Source organism: Cherax quadricarinatus, chromosome 45 (assembly GCF_038502225.1).
Source record: "Cherax quadricarinatus isolate ZL_2023a chromosome 45, ASM3850222v1, whole genome shotgun sequence".
NCBI lineage: Eukaryota > Metazoa > Arthropoda > Malacostraca > Decapoda > Parastacidae > Cherax > Cherax quadricarinatus.
In genome coordinates this window covers 11,971,324-11,994,489 of record NC_091336.1, presented here as the reverse complement: position 1 = coordinate 11,994,489, position 23,166 = coordinate 11,971,324, and the positions used below count along the sequence as shown (strand labels likewise).

The following is a 23,166-nucleotide window of genomic DNA, read 5'->3' as shown; positions in this document are numbered from 1 at the left end:
TTTGTCCTTGGAGGCAAAGAGAAGAATGTATGAGAGTATAGTTTTACCAACGCTCTTATATGGGTGTGAAGCATGGGTGATGAATGTTGCAGCGAGGAGAAGGCTGGAGGCAGTGGAGATGTCATGTCTGAGGGCAATGTGTGGTGTGAATATAATGCAGAGAATTCGTAGTTTGGAAGTTAGGAGGAGGTGCGGGATTACCAAAACTGTTGTCCAGAGGGCTGAGGAAGGATTGTTGAGGTGGTTCGGACATGTAGAGAGAATGGAGCGATACAGAGTGACTTAGAGTGTATCAGTCTGTAGTGGAAGGAAGGCGGGGTAGGGGTCAGCCTAGGAGAGGTTGGGGGGAGGGGGTAAAGGAGGTTTTGTGTGCGAGGGGCTTGGACTTCCAGCAGGCATGCGTGAGCGTGTTTGATAGGAGTGAACGGAGACAAATGGTTTTTAATACTTGACGTGCTGTTGGAGTGTGAGCAAAGCAACATTTATGAAGGGGTTCAGGGAAACTGGCAGGCCGGACTCGAGTCCTGGAGATGGGAAGTACAGTGCCTGCGCTCTGAAGGAGGGGTGTTAATGTTGCGGTTTAAGAACTGTAGTGTATAGCACCCTTCTGGCAAGACAGTGATGGAGTGAATGATGGTGAAAGTTTTTCTTTTTCGGGCCACCCTGCCTTGGTGGGAATCGGCCAGTGTGATAATTAAAAAAAAAAATAATAATAATAAGTGCCTGCCAAAATTTCCCCAACACTTGACACTCGTTTTCATTTTTCATATGTAATCCTTAAATACATAGTTATTCCCATGTATGATAGTTTGAGATTTTTTTAATGATTCATTTGTTTAGGGACAAACTTATGGATATTTATATTGAAATCATCTTAAAAATAGTAAGATAATTTTTTTTTCTAAACCTAGATTAAAATGTGAAATGCATGCGACTTATTTTCAGAGCCTCTCCAAGTTGTCTACCAGTGATGACAGTCTTAACTACTCTCATCAGCTGACTGAAATAAGTGCATTTTCAAATAAATCGAGTGAAATAAGCAAAGGTATTTATAAAATTTCCCCTCAAGGGAGGTGTTTTGTTGCTGTTGAGTTCTTGATCACTTTGGATTAAACTTGATTGCCTACCATTCCACAGGTGCTGAATAACCCTTACGTGTTCAGTGTTTTTCTATGATAACTTTGCTATACACTTTTTTGTGTGTGGAATCAGTATGAAAGTTTAGATAATAAAACTAATCTTTAGGGCATTGACAGGGTATATAGGGGGGCAGTGTGGCAGATGTTGCAAATATATGAAATAGGAGGTGGGTTATTGAAAGCAGTGAAAAGTTTTTACGAGGATAGTGAGGCTCAGGTTAGAGTATGTAGGAGAGAGGGAGATTGTTTCCCAGTAGAAGTAGGCCTTAGACAAGGATGTATGATGTCACCATGGTTGTTCAATATATTTATAGATGGGGTTGTAAGAGAAGTGAATACTCGGGTGTTGGCAAGAGGCATGGGGTTAAAAGATAAAGAATCTAACAAAGTGGAGTTGTTACAGTTGCTCTTTGCTGATGACACTGCTTTTGGGAAATTATGAAGAGGAGTTGCAGAGGTTGGTTGATGAGTTTGGTAGGATATGTAAAAGAAGAAAATTACAAGGGAATATAGGAAAGAGTAAGGTGATGAGGATAAAAAAATTAGGTAATGAAAGATTGGATATCAGATTGGAGGGGGAGAGCATGGACGTAAATGTATTCAGAGGCATGTATTTAGGAGTGGACATGTCAGTAGATGGGTCTATGAAAGATGAGGTGAATCATAGAATTGACGAGGAGACAAAGGTGAGCTGTGCACTGAGGAGTCTGTGGAAACAAAGAAATTTGTCCATGGAAGCAGAGAGGGGAATGTATGAGAGTATAGTTACACCAACGCTCTTATATGGGTGCAAAGCATGGGTGGCGAATGTTGCAACAAGGAGAAGGCTGGAGGCAGTGGAGATGTGTCTGAGGGCAATATGTGGTGTGAATATAATGCAGAGAATTCGTAGTTTGGAAATTAGGAGGAGGTGCGGGATTACCAAAACTATTATCCAGAGGGCTGAGGAGGGGTTGTTGAGGTGGCTCGGACATGTAGACACAATGGAAGGAAAGTGACTTAGAGAGTGTATAAACCTGTAGTGGAGAGAAGGTGGGGTAGAGATCGGCCTAGGAAAGGTTGGAGGGAGGGGATAAAGGAGGTTTTGTGTGCTAGGGGCTTGGACTTCCAGCAAGCACGCGTGAAACGTGTTAGATAGGAGCGGATGGAGACAAATGGTTTTCATGACTTGACGTGCTGTTGGAGTGTGAGCAAGGTAATATTTATGAAGGGATTCGGGGAAACTGGCAGGCCAGACAGACCTGTCCTGGAGACAGTAAGTAGTGCTTGCACTCTGAAGGAGGGGTGTTAATGTTGTAGTTTTATAACTGCAGTGTAAGTGCACCTCTGGCAAGACAGTGATGGAGTGAATGATGGTGAAAGTTTTTCTTTCTTGGGCCACCCTACCTTGATGGGAAACAGCCGATGTGTTAATAAAAAAAAAAAAAAATGGCAGTTTGGAGGGATATCTAAACTGTTTTATCAGAGTGCCTCTGCAAAGACTGTGATTATGTATGGGTGTTGAATGATGAAAACTTTTTCTTTTGTCTTTTTCTTTCTTTTTGGAGTTTTTTTCTTTTTGGGTCACCCTGCCTTGGTGGGAAATGGCCGATGTGTTTAAAAAAAAAAAAAAAAGTAATTCTGCCTTTTCGGAGTTAATTTACTGATGACTTTATTATTAATTATATTTTAAGAGAATGTAATTAACATTTTGTTTGGTATGGTAACTCGAAGGGTAACAGTGTCTGAAAGGCCATTTAACACCTGTTCTTTCAAGAAATTTATAAGCATATGCACCCCAAACCATGAATGCAGGGAAAACTAAATTTCTTATTGGAATGACATTATGATTATCAGGATCGTAAGCTCTAGAAAAAGAGATGCGTTTTTAACAGACTTAAAAGCAAAACCAAATTCCTTATTCTTAGAGACATTGGTAATCTATAGGCATACATTAATGGTGCATTTTATGGATTTAACCTAAGGTAACCTCCGGTAAATTCAGTGAAGCGTTTCCATTAGGGGTCCTATGTTGCTATCTTAAAACTTTCACATTTCATACTTGTGTAAAATGCTCACTTTGCTTAATATACATTGCTTATTTTTCACCAATTTTTCAGTCATTTCTGTCATTTTCTGTAATAATGATACTACCATAGGTTTCACTGAATCACTAATTTTTTTTTTTTTTTTTTTTTTTTTTATTTACAGTGTTCCCTGGTGTGGAGAGTCTGTATCATGACAACACAAGTCTGGATATAGGAGATGCAGAAAATATTATTTATGCAGTCTTTGTGTCATTTGCCGAGATCTACAATGAGTATGTATATGACCTGTTAGAAAAAATGCCTACTTCGAAGAAAAATAAGCGTAACCCCCTGATGCTGGGAGAAGATCGTAATGGTTCTATTTATATAAAGGGTGAGTGTGTGTGTGTGTGTGTATATCTTTGAACAAACCAGTCATATTCCACAGAGGCATACACAGTGTGTAGTGGCATACACAGTGTGATAAGGCCTGTTCTGGAAGAAAATTCCAAACAGGACCTACAGTACTCAGGAGGAAAAGGCACTCCCAGGACAGTGTCTCATCAGTCATTGCTGCATCTTCAATAAAGGTAAGTGTCATTTATTCTTCATTTAGTAGAGTAGTACATGCACAATATATATTGTGCATGTACTACTCTACTATTGTGCATGTATCCTTCTCTTTGTGTGTAGGAAAATGTATATTTCATGTGGTAAAATTTTTTTTTTTCATACTTTTGGGTGTCTTGCACGGATTAATTTGATTTCCATTATTTCTTATGGGGAAAATTCATTTGCATACCGATCATTTCGCATAACAATGAGCCCTCTTGCACGGATTAAAGTCGCTATGCGGGGGTCCACTGTATATCACACCTAGAATTAGTTTTTCTTGACCCTCCATGAACTCTACCCAAACAGACTCTGTTACTGCTCCATCTATTTTTATACCTGTTTTTATGCAAGAATTAATATTTTCTCAAACATACAATGCAACTCCTCCCCCCTTCCCATTACATCTATCCACATTGAACAACTTAAATCCCTGAATATTGCACTCAGCAGTCGTATCCCGACTCTTTAAATCATACCACGTTTCAGTTAATGCAATGATATCAAAGTTCCCAGCACATGCTACCAAACGTAGTTCATTAATTTTATTTCTTGCACTTTGACTGTTAGCATAAAATACCATCATGTTTTTTCTTCTGCACATTTTTCCTATTCATCTTTGTTTTTACACAATTTCTGAAATTATCATTACCCAGAGTTACTCCATGACAGTTACTATTAAGATTCTTAATATCAGAGCATAAGTCAATATATCCATACTCATTTCTAAACCTATATCTCTAACTAATCCTAGTTTAAAGTCCTAACAACCCCCTCAACTGAGTTAGCAAGAAAACCCACACCTGCCCTGGATAAGTGAACCCCATCCCTGGCATACATATCATTTCGGCCATAGAAGTTGTCCCAGTTGTCAATGAATGGTACTGCATTATCCTTAGTGTTTATCCAGCCAACAATTAATACCAATTGCTCTGGACAAGCATTCATTACCAACACCTCTTCTTGGCAAAATGCCACATATAACAAGGTGCCCCCCCTTCTTCCTAATTATGTCTATAGCTGTCCTGAACTTTCTAACTAAATCCTCACTTCTACGCTTGCCTACATCATTGCTTCCAGCACTGAGGCAAATAATAGGATTGATCCCATTACCGTTCATGATGTTGTCCAGCCGGCTAACAATGTCCTCCATCCCAGCCCCAGGAAAGCAAACTGTCTCCTACTCCTGTCCTTCAAGCAGGATGCCCTATCCATGTATCTAACCTGGCTATCCCCAACAACAACAATATTCTTACTTTCCTTGTTAAGAATATTGTTGTTGTTGGGGATAGCCAGGTTAGATACATGGATAGGGCATTCTGCTTGAAGGACAGGAGTAGGAGACAGAGTTTGCTTTCCTGGGGCTGGGATGGAGGACATTGTTAGCAGGCTGGACAACATATTCTCCAACAATAAATTTTCCATCCCTCCCTCACACAAACAAGTCTCCAATAAGAAAGGAGGAGCACTGCAGTAGGCCTGTTGGCCCATACTAGGCAAGTCCTTTACAATCCTTCCCACTAAGAACATAAGAATGTAGGAACACTGCAGAAGGTCTACTGGCCCATACGAGGCAGGTCCTTATCAAATCGACCTCTACCTAAAGCTACCCAAGAAATAACATAACAATGGAAGAACACTGCGGGTCTACTGGCAAAATATAAACACACATGCAGTATAATGTGATCCTTTATTGACTACGTTTTGCCCCCACAGTGGGTTTTTTCCAAGTCACAAACAGATCTTGTAGATGAATGGTTCAGAGAACCGACATGTTGATAAATTAGACACGTGTGCAACTCTTGGGTATCTTTATTGAGGAAACGTTTCGCCACACAGTGGCTTCATCAGTCCATACAAAGGAGAATCTTTAACAGGAGGAGAATGAGGTAATCAGTCCCTCAACCTTGAGTCGATGTGGTCAGTCCATCAATCTTGAATAGATTGATGGACTGACCACATCGACTCAAGGTTGAGGGACTGATTACCTCATTCTCCTCCTGTTCTTCAAGATTCTCCTTTGTATGGACTGATGAAGCCACTGTGTGGTGAAACGTTTCCTCAATAAAGATACCCAAGAGTTGCACATCTGTCTAATTTATCAACAAACAGATCTGTTTGTGACTTGAAAAAAACCCACTGTGTGGGCGAAACGTAGTCAATAAAGGATCACATTATACTGCATGTGTTTATATTTCCTTTGTGTCGGTATTTTATATCATTTATTTCCAGGTCTACTGGCCCATACAAGGCAGGTCCTTATCAAAATGGCCACTACACAAAGCTACCCAAGAATTTACTCCCGTACCCAATGACATAAATCAAACTCAGCTCCTCCCACTCATATATTTGTCCAATCTCTTCTTAAAGCTACCCAAGGTCCTAGCCTCGATCACCTTGCGTTCTTCAATAGAACATTTGAGGCAGTTGACAGTGATAAGGAATATGATATTGTTTATTTGGATTTTAGTAAAGCCTTCGATAGAGTACCTCACAAGAGACTCTTTCAGAAAAGTGGCAGCTCATGGTATAGGAGGTAAAGTTCTAGCATGGATTGAGGCATGGCTTACTAATAGAAAGCAGAGAGTTACCATTAATGGAGTGAAATCTGAATGGGGATTAGTCACTAGTGGCATTCCACAAGGGTCAGTTTTAGGCCCTCTCTTGTTCATAATTTACATTAATGACCTTGATGGAGGGATTACGAGTGACATGAGTAAATTTGCTGATGATACATAGTTCCTTTGTATAAAGGCAAAGGGGATAAAAGAGAGTGCAAAAATTATAGGGGGATAAGTCTGTTGAGTGTACCTGGTAAAGTGTATGGTAGAGTTATAATTGAAAGAATTAAGAGTAAGACGGAGAATAGGATAGCAGATGAACAAGGAGGCTTTAGGAAAGGTAGGGGGTGTGTGGACCAGGTGTTTACAGTGAAACATATAAGTGAACAGTATTTAGATAAGGCTAAAGAGGTCTTTGTGGCATTTATGGATTTGGAAAAGGCGTATGACAGGGTGGATAGGGGGGCAATGTGGCAGATGTTGCAAGTGTATGGTGTAGGAGGTAGGTTACTGAAAGCAGTGAAGAGTTTTTACGAGGATAGTGAGGCTCAAGTTAGAGTATGTAGGAAAGAGGGAAATTTTTTCCCAGTAAAAGTAGGCCTTAGACAAGGATGTGTGATGTCACCGTGGTTGTTTAATATATTTATAGATGGGGTTGTAAGAGAAGTAAATGCAAGGGTCTTGGCAAGAGGCGTGGAGTTAAAAGATAAAGAATCACACACAAAGTGGGAGTTGTCACAGCTGCTCTTTGCTGATGACACTGTGCTCTTGGGAGATTCTGAAGAGAAGTTGCAGAGATTGGTGGATGAATTTGGTAGGGTGTGCAAAAGAAGAAAATTAAAGGTGAATACAGGAAAGAGTAAGGTTATGAGGATAACAAAAAGATTAGGTGATGAAAGATTGAATATCAGATTGGAGGGAGAGAGTATGGAGGAGGTGAACGTATTCAGATATTTGGGAGTGGACGTGTCAGCGGATGGGTCTATGAAAGATGAGGTGAATCATAGAATTGATGAGGGAAAAAGAGTGAGTGGTGCACTTAGGAGTCTGTGGAGACAAAGAACTTTGTCCTTGGAGGCAAAGAGGGGAATGTATGAGAGTATAGTTTTACCAACGCTCTTATATGGGTGTGAAGCGTGGGTGATGAATGTTGCAGCGAGGAGAAGGCTGGAGGCAGTGGAGATGTCATGTCTGAGGGCAATGTGTGGTGTGAATATAATGCAGAGAATTCGTAGTTTGGAAGTTAGGAGGAGGTGCGGGATTACCAAAACTGTTGTCCAGAGGGCTGAGGAAGGGTTGTTGAGGTGGTTCGGACATGTAGAGAGAATGGAGCGAAACAGAATGACTTCAAGAGTGTATCAGTCTGTAGTGGAAGGAAGGCGGGGTAGGGGTCGGCCTAGGAAGGGTTGGAGGGAGGGGGTAAAGGAGGTTTTGTGTGCGAGGGGCTTGGACTTCCAGCAGGCATGCGTGAGCGTGTTTGATAGGAGTGAATGGAGACAAATGGTTTTTAATACTTGACGTGCTGTTGGAGTGTGAGCAAAGTAACATTTATGAAGGGATTCAGGGAAACCGGCAGGCCGGACTTGAGTCCTGGAGATGGGAAGTACAGTGCCTGCACTCTGAAGGAGGGGTGTTAATGTTGCAGTTTAAAAACTGTAGTGTAAAGCACCCTTCTGGCAAGACAGTGATGGAGTGAATGATGGTGAAAGTTTTTCTTTTTCGGGCCACCCTGCCTTGGTGGGAATCGGCCGGTGTGATAATAAAAAAAAAAAAAACAAAGATAGGCCGTATAATTCACTCTGAGGAGGATATCAATGAACTCCAGGACGATTTGGACAAATTAATGTCTTGGTCTGAAAAATGGCAGATGAAGTTCAATGTGGATAAGTGTAAGGTACTTGCCCTTGGTAATGAAAATAACCCTAGAAGCTATAATCTAGGTGAAGTAGAGCTTGATCATACAGAATGTGAAAAAGACTTGGGAGTCATGGTAAGCAGAAATCTAAAGCCAAGACAGCAGTGCCTTAGTGTGCGCAACAAGGCCAACAGATTACTTGGATTTATCTGGAAATAAATGGTATAAAATACCGACACAATGGCAATATAAACACACATGCAGTATAATGTGATCCTTTATTGACTACGTTTTGCCCACACAGTGGGCTTTTTCAAGTCACAAATAGATCTACCTGGGGTGGAAGGGATGCGAGTATTTATAGTCAGGTTCAGAATGCTGAGGTCAGGTGGAGAAATGCTGCATCTCATGATGTACTGAGTGGGGTTATAGAGTAAAATCTTGGGTAGCTTGGAAAGGAGGTTGGATAAGTTTGTTGGCAGACCTTCTACAGTGTTCTTCCATTCCTGTGTTCTTATGTGGGTTAGCGATGAAGAAGTTTCTTGGCAAGTGGTTCAGCTATGTTATAGAAGCCACTATTCTGGTTGAAGTTGTCGGATATAGAAATAAGTGATTATTCCAGGATTTTTCGGTATTGAGTGTTGTCTTCTGTGGCAATAAGTCTCGAGTTTCTGTAGTTTATCAAGTGGTTTTGTGAATTACGGTGTTGTACACAGGCATTCCTTGTGTTGTCAGACCTGATTGCGTACTGGTGTTCTGAAATATGTGTTTGGAGGTCCCTTGATGTTTTGCCCACGTATAATTTGTTGCAGTCATTACAAGGGATTATGTATACCCCTGCAGAGGGTGGAAGCTTTGGAAAGGAGGTTGGATAAGTTTGTGAGCAGACCTTCTACAGTGTTCTTCCATTCCTGTGTTCTTATGTGGGATAGCGATGAAGAAGTTTCTTGGCAAGTGGTTAAGCTATGTTATAGAAGCCACTATTCTGCAGGGGTATACATAATCCCTTGTAATGACTGCAACAAATTATACGTGGGCGAAACATCAAGGGACCTCCAAACACGTATTTCAGAACACCAGTACGCAAGCAGGTCTGACGACACAAGGAATGCCTGCGTACAACACCGTAATTCACACAACCACTTGATAAACTACAGAAACTTGAGACTTATCGCCACAGAAGAAAACACTCAATTCCGAAGAATCCTGGAATCATCACTTATTTCTATATCCGACAACTTCAACCAGAATAGTGGCTTCTATAACATAGCTGAACTAGGATTAGTTAGAGGTATGGGTTTAGAAATAATAAATAATGAGTATGGATATATTGACTTATGCTCTGATATTAAGAATCTTAATAGTAACTGTCATGGAGTAACTCTGGGTAATGATAATTTCAGAAATTGTGTAAAAACAAAGATGAATAGGAAAAATGTGCAGAAGAAAAAAACATATGATGGTATTTTATGCTAACAGTCGAAGTGCAAGAAATAAAATTAATGAACTACGTTTGGTAGCATGTGCTGGGAACTTTGATATCATTGCATTAACTGAAACGTGGTATGATTTAAAGAGTTGGGATATGACTGCTGAGTGTAATATTCATGGAGTTAAGTTGTTCAATGTGGATAGATGTAATGGGAAGGGGGGAGGAGTTGCATTGTATGTTCGAGAAAATATTAATTGTTGCATAAAAAAGGTATAAAAATAGATGGAGCAGTAACAGAGTCTGTTTGGGTAGAGTTCGTGGAGGGTCAAGAAAAACTAATTCGAGGTGTAATATACCGACCTCCAGGCTTGGATCACGATAGAGGGAGACTTCTTTGGGACGAAATTGTTAGGGCTTCTGGACACAGTAACATAGTCATAGTAGGGGACTTTAACTTTAGTCAAATTGACTGGAATTCTTTGACAGGTAATCTAGAGTCCAGTGACTTTATGGAAACAGTTCAGGACTGTTTTCTGAAACAGAGCGTAACTGAGCCTACCAGGGGTAATAATTTGCTAGACCTAGTCTTGTCAAATAAGGAAACACTCGTGAATAATCTGGAGATCACTGAAGAGCTTGGCGCAAGTGATCACAAATCCATCACTTTTAGCATTAACTGGGAATGCAAGAATAATGATAATACAGTAAAAATCCCTGATTTTCGTTCTGCCGATTATAGTGGACTTAAGGAACACCTGTCTAATCTTGATTGGGCTTATCTAGCAATTGATTTTATTGACGATAATCATACTTATGATTATGAAGGGATCTGCTTTTATGATTGTTTTCTTAATAATGTACACCGTGCCCAGAGTATATACATTCCCCAGAGAGAAATTAGGTCTAATAATAATGATCCCAAATGGGTTAACAGGTTAAAGCATCTGTTAGGGGAGAAAGGGGGAATTTATAGGCGCATCAGAAGAGGAGAGGTTAACCTTACTGACCAATGTTCAGCTTAAAAGGGAAGTAAAAAAGGGGATTAGAAAGGCTAAACGTGACTATGAAATTAGAGTTGCTAATGAATCAAAGACTAATCCAAAGGGGTTCTTTCAAGTGTATAGGACGAAGGTGAAAGAAAAAGTAGGACCTCTGAAAATTGGGAATGGACAGCTGACGGATAATGAACTGGAAATGTGTTCCTTATTTAATGACTATTTTTTGTCAGTTTTTACACATGAAGATGTGAATGAGATTCCAGTAATTAACAATTACTTAGTTCCTGATGAATTTAAGTTAACTAATATTACTGTCATGAGGGACGTGGTTATTAAACAGACAAACTGAAGCAAAATAAGTCCCCGGGACCCGATGAGCTATTTTCCAGGGTACTTAAGGAATGCAAGATGGAGCTTAGTCAGCCATTAACGAGTGTATTCAATGCGTCCATCCTTACCGGTGTTGTGCCAGAGTTGTGGAAGATGGCCAATGTGGTTCCTATATTCAAATCAGGGGATAAGTCCACTCCTTCAAATTACTGTCCAATAAGCCTGACATCTATAGTGGGCAAGTTATTAGAATCAATTATAGCTGACATTATCAGAAGTCACCTTGAAGAGCATAACTCGATAAATGAATCTCAGCATGGATTCACGAGAGGTCGTTCCTGCCTGACAAACTTACTGACGTTCTTCAATAGAACATTTGAGGCAGTTGACAGTGATAAGGAATATGATATTGTTTATTTGGATTTTAGTAAAGCCTTCGGTAGAGTACCTCACAAGAGACTTAAGAAAAGTGGCAGCTCATGGTATAGGAGGTAAAGTTCTAGCATGGATTGAGGCATGGCTTACCAATAGAAAGCAGAGAGTTACCATTAATGGAGTGAAATCTGAATGGGGATTAGTCACTAGTGGCGTTCCACAAGGATCAGTTTTAGGCCCTCTCTTGTTCATAATTTACATTAATGACCTTGATGAAGGGATTACGAGTGACATGAGTAAGTTTGCTGATGATACAAAGATAGACCGTATAATTCACTCTGAGGAGGATATCAATGAACTCCAGGACGATTTGGACAAATTAACGTCTTGGTCTGACAAATGGCAGATGAAGTTCAGTGTGGATAAGTGTAAGGTACTTGCCCTTGGTAATGAAAATAACCCTCGAAGCTATAATCTAGGTGAAGTAGAGCTTGATCGTACAGAATGTGAAAAAGACTTGGGAGTCATGGTAAGCAGAAATCTAAAGCCAAGACAGCAGTGTGTTGAATGGTTTGAAAAACCGACAAGTTGAAGATTGAGACACTTATGCAGCATATGGGAATCTTTATTTGGGAAACGTTTCGCCACACAGTGGCTTCATCAGTCCAATACAAAGAGGAAGGCGTAAGGAGAGGAGGAGTATGAGGTAATCAGTCCCTCAGCCTGGAGTCGATGTGTTCAGTCCATCAATCTTGTAGAATGTTCTACAAGATTGATGGACTGAACACATCGACTCCAGACTGAGGGACTGAATACCTCATACTCCTCCTCTCCTTACGCCTTCCTCTTTGTATTGGACTGATGAAGCCACTGTGTGGCGAAACGTTTCCTGAATAAAGATTCCCATATGCTGCATAAGTGTCTCAATCTTCAAGACAGCAGTGCCTTAGTGTGTGCAACAAGGCCAACAGATTACTTGGATTTATCTCAAGAAGTATAAGTAACAGAAGTCCAAAAGTTATTTTACAACTCTATACATCACTAGTGAGGCCTCATTTAGATTATGCTGCTCAGTTTTGGTCCCCTTACTACAGGATGGGCATAGACTCATTAGAGAACATACAGAGAAGAATGACTAAAATGATTTACTGTGTAAGGAACCTCCCGTATGAAGATAGACTTAAAGCCTTAAATCTCCACTCTCTGGAGAGGCGTATAATGAGGGGAGATATCATTGAAGTGTATAAGTGGATGACAGGCATAAACAAGGGAGATATTAATAAAGTACTGAGGGTGTCGAACCAGGTAAGAACCAGAAATAATGGATATAAGTTGGATAAATTTAGATTTAGAAAGGACATTGGTAAGTACTGGTTTTCTAACAGAGTTGTAGATGTGTGGAACAGTCTTCCCAGTGAGGTGATAGAGGCTAGGACCTTGGGTAGCTTTAAGAAGAGACTGGACAAATATATGAGTGGGAGGGGCTGGGTTTGATTGGTGTCATGGGGTACGGGAGTTATTTCTTGGGTAGCTTTAGGCAGAGGTCGTTTTGATAAGGACTTGCCTTGTATGGGCCAGTAGGCCTTCTGCAGTGTTCCTACATTCTTATGTTCTTATGTTCTTGTGCCAAGAAACTTCATCGCTATCCCACATAACACAGGAATGGAAGAAAACTGTAGAAGGTTTGCTCACAAACTTATCCAACCTCCTTTCCAAGCTACCCAAGATTTTAGACTCTATAACCCCACTCGGTACATCATCAGATGCAGCATTTCTCCACCTGACCTCAGCATTCTGAACCTGACTATAAATACTCGCGTCCCTTCCACCCCAGGTAGATCTGTTTGTGACTTGAAAAAGCCCACTGTGTGGGCGAAACGTAGTCAATAAAGGATCACATTATACTGCATGTGTGTTTATATTTCCATTGGATTTATCTCAAGAAGTATAAGTAACAGAATTCCAAAAGTTATTTTACAGCTTTATACATCACTAGTGAGGCCTCATTTAGATTATGCTGCTCAGTTTGGTCCCCTTACTACAGGATGGATATAGACTCATTAGAGAACATACAGAGAAGAATGACTAAAATGATTGACTGTGTAAGAAACCTCCCGTATGAAGACACTCAAAGCCTTAAATCTCCACTCTCTGGAGAGGCGTAGAATGAGGGGAGATATCATTGAAGTGTATAAGTGGATGACGGGCATAAACAAGGGAGATATTAATAAAGTACTGAGGGTGTCGAACCAGGTAAGAACCAGCAATAATGGATTAAAGTTGGATAAATTTAGATTTAGAAAGGACATAGGTAAGTACTGGTTTTCTAACAGAGTTGTAGATAGGTCCACTCCTTCAAATTACCGTCCAATAAGCCTGACATCTATAGTGGGCAAGTTATTAGAATCAATTATAGCCGACATTATCAGAAGTCACCTTGAAGAGCATAACTTGATAAATGAATCTCAGCATGGATTCACGAGAGGTCGTTCCTGCCTGACAAACTTACCGACATTCTTCAATAGAACATTTGAGGCAGTTGACAGTGATAAGGAATATGATATTGTTTATTTGGATTTGTGTTGACGTGTACTTAGTCAGTGGTGACGTGTACTTAGTCAGTGGTGACGTGTACTTAGTCAGTGGTGACGTGTACTTAGTCAGTGGTGACGTGTACTTAGTCAGTGGTGACGTGTACTTAGTCAGTGGTGACGTGTACTTAGTCAGTGGTGACGTGTACTTAGGAGTGGTGACGTGTACTTAGCCAGTGGTGACGTGTACTTAGCAGTGGTGACGTGTACTTAGTTGAGTGGTGACGTGTACTTAGCTCTGTGAAGACCTGTTTGTGTGCTCTCTGTGAATCTGAACCAGGATGCCCTCTCTTGAGCAACTTTACCAGCAGCTGAGAGAAGAGCTCAGAGTTGCTAAGATGGAGATACGGCGATTAACGGAGGAGAACAAGAGGATTCGTAGTAATCCTCCTGTTGTGAGTCCCCAGGTTAAGAGGGGAGCTTGGTCAGTGGCCGGGCAACATGGAACCAAGCTGAAGATCAAGAAAACGGTTGGAGAGGCAGAAACAACGAGAAACCAGAAGACTACCGTGGAAACTTCCAACCCATTCTCGGTGCTACCCGACGAATGTGAGTGTTCTACTGGGAATGCCACAACGAGCACCAAAGAAGCATTGGCAGACGTGAGTGAGACATCCCTAGAAACCCCAACGAAGACCATCGAGAACGTCTTGACGAATTCTACAAGTGGTGTAATGCTACCTGGCGAATGTGAGTCGACTACTCGGAGCATCACGACGGACGACGCAAAGGAAGGTAAAAACATTGTTGTTGTTGGGGATAGCCAGATTAGGTACATGGATAGGGCATTCTGCTTGAAGGACAGGAGTAGGAGGCAGAGAGTGTGTTTTCCTGGGGCAGGGATGAAGGATATTGTTAGCCGTCTGGATGACATCATGAGAGGTAATGGGAGCAATCCTATTATCTGTCTCAGTGCTGGAGGCAACGATGTTGGCAGACGTAGGAGTGAGGACCTGATTAGCAGGTATAGGTCAGCAATAGAGATAATTAGGAGGAAGGGTGGGAAACCTGTCATATGTGGCATTTTGCCAAGGAGAGGAGTTGGAAATGAATGGTTGTCCAGAGCAATTGGTGTCAATTGCTGGCTGGACAAATACTGTAAGGAAAATGCGGTAACATTCATTGACAACTGGGACCTCTTCTATGGCAGAAATGACATGTATGCCAGGGATGGGGTTCACTTATCTAGGTGTGGGGTGGGAGCACTGGCCAACGCAGTGGAGGGAGCTGTTAGGTCTTTAAACTAGGAATAGTTAGTGGTATGGGTTTTTGCGGGAAAACTGTGAAGTCTCAGGGTAGTAATATGAGTACTAGGAGAACTAGTAATAGGCAAAATGAGGTGGATATCGGAAAGCCAGTGGCACTAATTGACAAGGACAGTAATAGGTTTAGTGGAATAACAGAAAGGAGCAGGAATGATAAAGAGAAAGGAGGGTCCTTAAGTATATATTACACAAATAGTCGCAGTGCTAGGAATAAGATGGACGAGTTGAGACTAGTTGCTAGTGCAGGTAACATAGATGTATTTGCCATTACTGAGACGTGGTTTAATTCAAAAAGTCGGGACATGCCTGCAGAATGTCACATTCAGGGTTTCAAATTGTTCCAAGTAGATAGAAGTATCGGGAAGGGGGGTGGGGTGGCATTGTATGTCCGAGATCGCTTGAACTGTTGCATTAAAACGGGTATTAAGTCTGAAGTAACACATACAGAGTCTGTTTGGATAGAATTTTCAGAGGGGCATGAAAAATTAACTTTAGGTGTGATATACCGTCCCCCAAATTTAGATAGGGACCAGGGAAGACTACTATGGGAGGAAATTGTTAGGGCCACAAGGCACGATAATGTAGTAATTCTAGGAGACTTTAACTTTAGTCATATTGATTGGAATTTCTTGACTGGGAATTTAGAATCATACGACTTCTTAGAAGTAGTTCAGGATTGTTTTTTGAAGCAGTTTGTGACAGAACCTACAAGGGGTAATAACCTGCTTGACTTAGTTCTGGCAAACAATGAATCCCTTGTTAATAATTTAGAAGTTTCAGAGGAACTGGGTGCTAGCGACCACAAATCAATTACATTTAGAATTGAATGGAAGTATGATAGTAGGGATAACTCAGTAACAGTCCCAGATTTTCGCTTAGCAGATTACGATGGGCTTAGAGAACACTTATCATCTGTTGACTGGGGTAACGAAGAGAGCTATCAATATGACAGTTTTCTGAACACAATACATGCTGCTCAAAGAACATTTATCCCTTATAAAGAAATTAGATCAAATAGAAATGACCCAAAATGGATGAATAATAGGCTGAAATATCTACTAGGGCATAAGAAAGGAATTTATAGGCGTATCAAAAGAGGCGAGGGTCATCTTATGAATCAGTATATTGACATTAAGAGGGACATTAAAAAGGGGATAAGAAAAGCTAAAAGGGACTATGAAATTAAAGTTGCTAGGGATTCTAAAACTAACCCAAAAAGTTTTTTCCAGGTATATAGAACAAAAGTCAGAGATAAGATAGGTCCCCTTAAAAATAACTATGGGCATCTTACTGACAAAGAGAATGAAATGTGCTCGATTTTAAATAATTATTTTCTCTCGGTTTTTACACAGGAAGACACTAATAATATTCCGGTAATTAATTTTTATAGTGGGCCAGAAGAAGATAAATTATGTAACATCACAGTCACTAGTGAAATGGTTGTGAAGCAGATAGACCGACTGAAGCAAAATAAGTCACCGGGTCCTGATGAGGTTTTTTCAAGGGTTCTAAAGGAATGCAAAATGGAAGTCTGTGAACCATTAACTAATATTTTTAATTTATCTCTTCAAACAGGTGTAGTGTCTGATATGTGGAAGATGGCTAATGTAATTCCTATTTTTAAAACAGGGGACAAGTCGTTACCGTCAAATTACCGCCCAATAAGCCTGACCTCAATTGTAGGCAAATTACTAGAGTCAATTATAGCTGAGATTATAAGAAGCCATCTCGATAAGCATAGCTTGATTAATGATACTCAGCATGGATTCACAAGAGGCCGGTCTTGTCTAACTAATTTATTAACTTTCTTCAGTAAAGCTTTTGAGGCTGTTGACCACGATAAAGAATTTGATATTATTTACTTAGATTTTAGTAAGGCATTTGATAGAGTTCCGCACCAAAGACTGTTGAAGAAAGTAGCAGCTCATGGCATTGGGGGAAGAGTGCTCTCGTGGATCGAATCATGGCTCACAGACAGGAAGCAGAGAGTGTCCATAAATGGGGTTAAATCCGAGTGGGGATCAGTAACAAGTGGCGTTCCACAGGGATCAGTCTTGGGCCCGTTGTTGTTTATAATATATATCAATGATCTTGATGAAGGAATTACTAGTGATATGAGCAAATTCGCCGATGACACGAAGATAGGTAGGATAATTGATTCAAACGTAGATGTTAGGGAACTTCAGGAGGATTTAGACAAACTCTACTCTTGGTCAGAAAAGTGGCAGATGCAGTTCAATGTAGATAAATGCAAGGTTCTGAAGCTCGGGAGTGTCCATAACCCTAGCACTTATAAGTTAAATAATATAGAACTTAGCCATACAGATTGCGAAAAGGACTTGGGGGTTATGGTAAGCAGCAACCTTAAACCAAGACAGCAATGCCTAAGCGTACGTAATAAGGCAAATAGATTACTGGGATTTATATCAAGAAGTGTAAGCAACAGAAGTCCAGAGGTCATACTGCAGCTTTATACATCATTAGTAAGGCCTCACCTAGATTATGCAGCTCAATTCTGGTCTCCATATTACAGAATGGACATAAATTCGTTAGAAAACATTCAGCGTAGGATGACTAAATTAATACATAGCATTAGAAATCTTCCTTATGAAGAAAGATTGAAGACTCTTAAGTTACATTCACTTGTTAGACGAAGAATGAGGGGAGACCTGATCGAAGTGTATAAGTGGAAGATAGGTATTAATAAAGGGGATATTAACAAGGTCTTGAGGATATCTCTCCAAGAGAGAACCCGCAGTAATGGATTTAAATTAGATAAGTTTAGATTTAGAAAGGACATAGGAAAGTATTGGTTTGGAAATAGGGTAGTTGATGAGTGGAACAGTCTACCTAGTTGGGTTATTGAGGCTAGGACTTTGGGTAGTTTCAAATTTAGGTTGGATAAGTACATGAGTGGGAGGGGTTGGATTTGAGTGGGACTTGCACATCGGAGCTTGTTTCTTGGGTGGCATTGAAAGTTGGGTTGGTCAAATGTTTGTTAGTGGGATGAATTGTAAAGGACCTGCCTAGTATGGGCCAACAGGCCTGCTGCAGTGTTCCTCCTTTCTTATGTTCTTATGTTCTTATACAAAGATTTTCCCGATCATAACGACACCAAAAGTTTGAAATTTGATAGAAAACTTACGGAATTATGCTCTCGCAAAGTTAGCGGTCTCGGCGATGTTTACGGATCGGCGATTTTGCCCACTTTGAGCCCCATTTTCGGCCAATTTCACTGTACTAGTCGACAAAAAACATGAATATTTCGCTAGAACTCCATTTTTTCTATCGAATGGGTGCAAGAAACCACCCATTTATAAATTCAACTATCCAGTACAGTGGTCAGAATTTAGCAATTTTGCCAATTTCACACAAATTTCAAAAGATGCCAATTTCGGAATAGGGTCCAGAATAAACAAGAAAAACATTCCTGGCACTAAAATGACATTTCCTCTAGTCATTAGTCACGTCTCAAGGCCCCTCTTATATTCTTTTGCTTTCCACTTTGAATTTTTATTCTCACAAAAAATATAAGATTTACTGTTATGCAGACTACTGCATTAGTGTAAAAAATGGTATAAATATTATTGGTGCACTTGTGAAAGAATATTAGACTCACCAGTTGACGTGTATTGCACGCTTGGCACGATTTGTTTACTTTTGAAGTTTGGTAAAAATCGAACATTTCTGCTACTTTGAGCTCAATTTCAAGGCACCTTTCATTGTAAAACCAGTCAAAATCATCTCAATTTCAGTAATATGTCTTCCATTCTATAAAATGAGACCAAGAAAACTAGAATACAACAATAAATACTATACGAAAATACACTGCAAAGTCGCTGATTTATTAAAAAAAAATGGAAAAAGTTTTTTTTTTCTCATTATGCACCGTGTGCTGCAGGATTTTTTTTAGACTGTGCACACTGACCACATAGACCCATTCTTTCATATGAAGGCCTACCAGCTTTCTCCCACTAGATTTGAGGTCGCTAGAATTAATGAGTACTAGTACGTCAAAAACCCCTACGCGTAAGACGTACTAGTACGACGAAAACCCTCAAAGGGTTAATGTCTTGGTCTGAAAAATGGCAGATGAAGTTTAATGTGGATAAGTGTAAGGTACTTGCCTCGTATGGGCCAGTAGGCCTTCTGCAGTGTTCCTACATTCTTATGTTCTTATGCGTGGAACGGTCTTCCAGTGGGGTGATAGAGGCTAGGACCTTGGGTAGCTTTAAGATGAGACTGGACAAATATACGAGTGGGAGGGGCTGGGTTTGATTGGTGTCATTGGGTACGGGAGTTATTTCTTGGGAAGCTTTAGGTAGTAGTCGTTTTGATAAGGACCTGCCTCGCATGGGCCAGTAGGCCTTCTGCAGTGTTCCTCCATTCTTATGTTCTTATGTTAAGAAAGTAGGAACACTGCAACACCCCTGCTGGCCCATACTAGGCAGGTCCTTCACAAATCCAACCCACTAACAGAACAAATGCTACCCAAGCAATAAGCTCAGGTGCAAGTCTGACTCAAATCCAACCCCTCTCACTCATGTATGTATTTATCCAGCCATAGCTTTTAGAACGTAAGAAAGGAGGAACAGTGCAATAGGCCTGTTGGCCCATACTAGGCCGGTCCTTCACAAATGCAACCCACTAACAGCATAACTGCTATACTCGAAACAAACCATACCCCGGCCGGGATTGAACCCACGGTCAGAGTCTCAAAACTCCAACCCGTCGCGTTAGCCACTAGACCAGCTAGCAACAATAAGATTCGTCCAACTAGGTATATTTCTACACCATAGGAAGGTTAGCACAGGCACCACTGTGACCACAAATGCAAGTTTTTACAGACGAATCTCCAGCTAGCGTGGCTGTGACGAACTTATTGTGGCTAGCTGGTCTAGTGGCTAATGCGACGGGCTGGAGTTTTGAGACTCTCTGACCGCGGGTTCAATCCCGGCTGGGGTATGGTTTGTTTGCAATCGTGTCATTACGATTTCGTGAGTCATGCTATACTCGAGCAATAAGCTTTGATAAACCTATTTACTCATGTGCAAGACCGATTCAAAGCCAACCCCTCTCACTAATGTATTTATCCAACCTAAATTTGAAACTACCCAATGTTTTAGCTTTGATCACCCTACTAGGCAGACCGTTCCACTCATCAACTACCCCTATTACCAATGTTCATTTATACATTTTATTAGTGCTCTACATTTATTTGGCATTCTTTTCTGCATGTAAATCTATATTTAAGCTAGGTAAATGGCCCCTGAAGTGACCTAGAGTCATAAGAACATAAAGGAGGAACTCTGCAGCAGGCCTGTTGGCCCATACTAGGCAGGCCCTTTACAATTCATCCCACTAACAAAACATTTGCCAAACCCAATTTTCAATGCTACCCAAGAAATTGTCGGTATTATATACCATTCTTGCACAACCAAGAAATAAGCCCTGGTATGCAAGTCTCGCTCAAATCCAACCCCTCTCACTCATGCATTTATCCAACCTCTCCTTATGGAGGGGGGATTCCCCTTCCAAACAATAACCTCTCTTCCCTCTCTCCTCCTCCCTGTCTTCCATTCTTCAACAACAGCCTTCAATAAAGGTAACTGTCATGTTGAATGTTCATTCTTTTGTGCATGTAAATTTATCTTTAAGGTAAAAATTGTTGATGCTTCTGGGTGTCAGGAACGGATTAATTGTATTTACATTACTTCTTATGGGGAAAATTGATTCGAAAATCGTAGATTTTGATAATAGTAGCACCTCCAGGAACGGATTAATTACGAAAAACGAGGGACCACTGTACATGAAAACATTTCTAGTCTTGTATAAACTATCACTTCTGTCAGGCCTGGTTTTGTCAGAGAAGTGCAACATACGTAACAGTAAGATAAACCTGTTCACTGGGATGATTTCACTGAAGGCTGGGGTACAAATTAGCCAATCTGTGGACCAGTATGATTTTGTATTATGCTTATAGACATCAGGCACAAGCATTATTATTGCAAAAAGCAAATACATTTCAGCCACAGTTGTCTCTTTCCACCGGTGTAGTCTTGACTGGTGATATGATCGTATTTACCGTGGTATACTCAAAATACTTGGTACTTTCCCTGACAATAGTTACCATCAAGGGCTGGTCAAAGAACAGTTCATAGAATTCCAGTTCATTTGTAGTGTTTGCAAGGGAACAAGCTGATAGGATTCCACTTTGAGAGTCATAAAATTGATGGGGATTGGGAACAAAATTGGGATTTTGCTGCCAATCCCAGATGCAGTTTGCTGGTGGATACTGGACATCATAAGCTGGCTGTAGTTGTGGTGTGGTTGTGGATGACGCTCCACTTTGTCCTTGAGCTGAGGAGTCAGCGGCGTGGGTCCCAGCCTGGGCTGGCGAGTCATGCATGGCCGTGGCACTACCACTATCACCACCACCACTATCATCACCTACTGGTGCCTGTGGTCTATCTATGCCAAGTGTAGCCACATCATCCTCACTTTCACTATCTATTCCTGGTGTAGGGCCGCGGGATGTACTCCGTCCCCTGGGCACTGCATAGGGAACACTACCCGAGCGCATGCGGCAGTGTATATACCGACGCTTCACTGGTGAATGAGATTCATCACTATCACTACTCGATTGATCATCAAGAGCAATAAAATCACAGTCCACATCACTATCATCATCATTGCTGACATCTGAGGCCTGGCCTCGCGAAAATTAGATTTCTCTTGTGACAAGGTACACCTGAACGTGACTGAGATGTGCACACACTAGAGGTAGAAGGTTGAGGATTGCCAGGATTTTCTGCACTATTTTCGATATCCTGGTCATTGCTTTCAGTCACTAATTGATCAAAGACATTGAATTCTTTTCCACTTCCATCAGAGTCAGAACTATCAGTTAAGAAGAGGAGAGTTCCAATTTGCCTTGGAGTGAGAACTGCCTTACGGCGAGGCATGGTGAGCAAAGGTTACTGAGGCGGCATTCCCACAATGCCATGCGGGCGCCTAGAATTTTTGTTTACAGAGCACATACACCACAGACACCTGTTGTCTCAGATGTAGGCCTACCAGCCTTTTTGCGCAAAATTTGATGCCGCTAGAATTTTGGCATAGATCTACGGTTTGGACCCTCAGCATATGGCCATAGATCTATGGCACAGACCCTGAAAGGGTTAATTTGCATGAAAATGGCCAAATTGCCTATTTCTGACCACTTTATTGGGTAGTTGAAATCGGTATATGGGCGGTTTCTTGTACTCAATTGATAGAACAAATGGGATTATAAAGATGTAGCTGCGTTTGGTTGACTGGAACAATGGAATTGGCCAAAAATAGGGCTCAAAGTGGGCAAAATCGCCAATGCATAAACATTGCCGAGATCACTAATTTTGTGAGAGCGTAATTCCACAAGTTTTCCATCAAATTTCGTACTTTTGGTGTCATTAACATTTAGAAAAGATTCTCTATCATATCATAAGAATTTTTTTAATTTTGTGACAGACACACACTTTAGGATTTGGGGTCGTGACAGTCAGAGGGTTAAAATTCAAGGTGTAAGTAAATTAGCTATTTCCTGCATTAGCAGCTGATGATAATGCCTCTCCCTTAGTTTGCATCAGCAGTGTTGAACTATTCTCTCTGGGTTCAGTGTTCGCATATTATAAAGGCACTTCACTCGGTATTGGTTGACTGCTGCTCCATGTATTCGTCTACAAAACTTCAGTATGAAGATTTTTGGGAAGAGGGCGGGAGGTCACTAATTGCAGAGGTTCTCTTCTAGTGTGTAAGTCAGTGGCGAGATTTAGTAAAAAAGGTGAGAAATTTTAGGGGGAAACTGGAACCCACTACAACTGCAGCCTCCCCTCATCATCTACCACCACAGCTGTCATCTCTCTCTGTTTATCTGACAGTTTTCCCTGATTTCCCAAAACAGCTGGTGACAGATACAAGTCATGTTATTAAAGAGGTTTTACTGTAATAAATGTACGTTTTA

At 40.9% G+C, this 23,166-nt stretch overlaps 1 protein-coding gene across 4 annotated transcripts in view; it reads left to right on the top strand.

Annotated features, from left to right (window-relative positions):
• Positions 1–23,166, top strand: part of LOC128694842 (kinesin-like protein KIF20B) — a 276,960-nt gene that overhangs the window by 32,090 nt on the left and 221,704 nt on the right. For all 4 annotated transcript variants that reach the window (XM_070094293.1, XM_070094292.1, XM_053785169.2 and 1 more), the window contains exons 7-8: positions 946–1,045; positions 3,330–3,539. In XM_070094293.1, the coding sequence (XP_069950394.1) occupies positions 946–1,045; positions 3,330–3,539 (310 nt within the window). The remainder of the gene's footprint in view (positions 1–945; positions 1,046–3,329; positions 3,540–23,166) is intronic.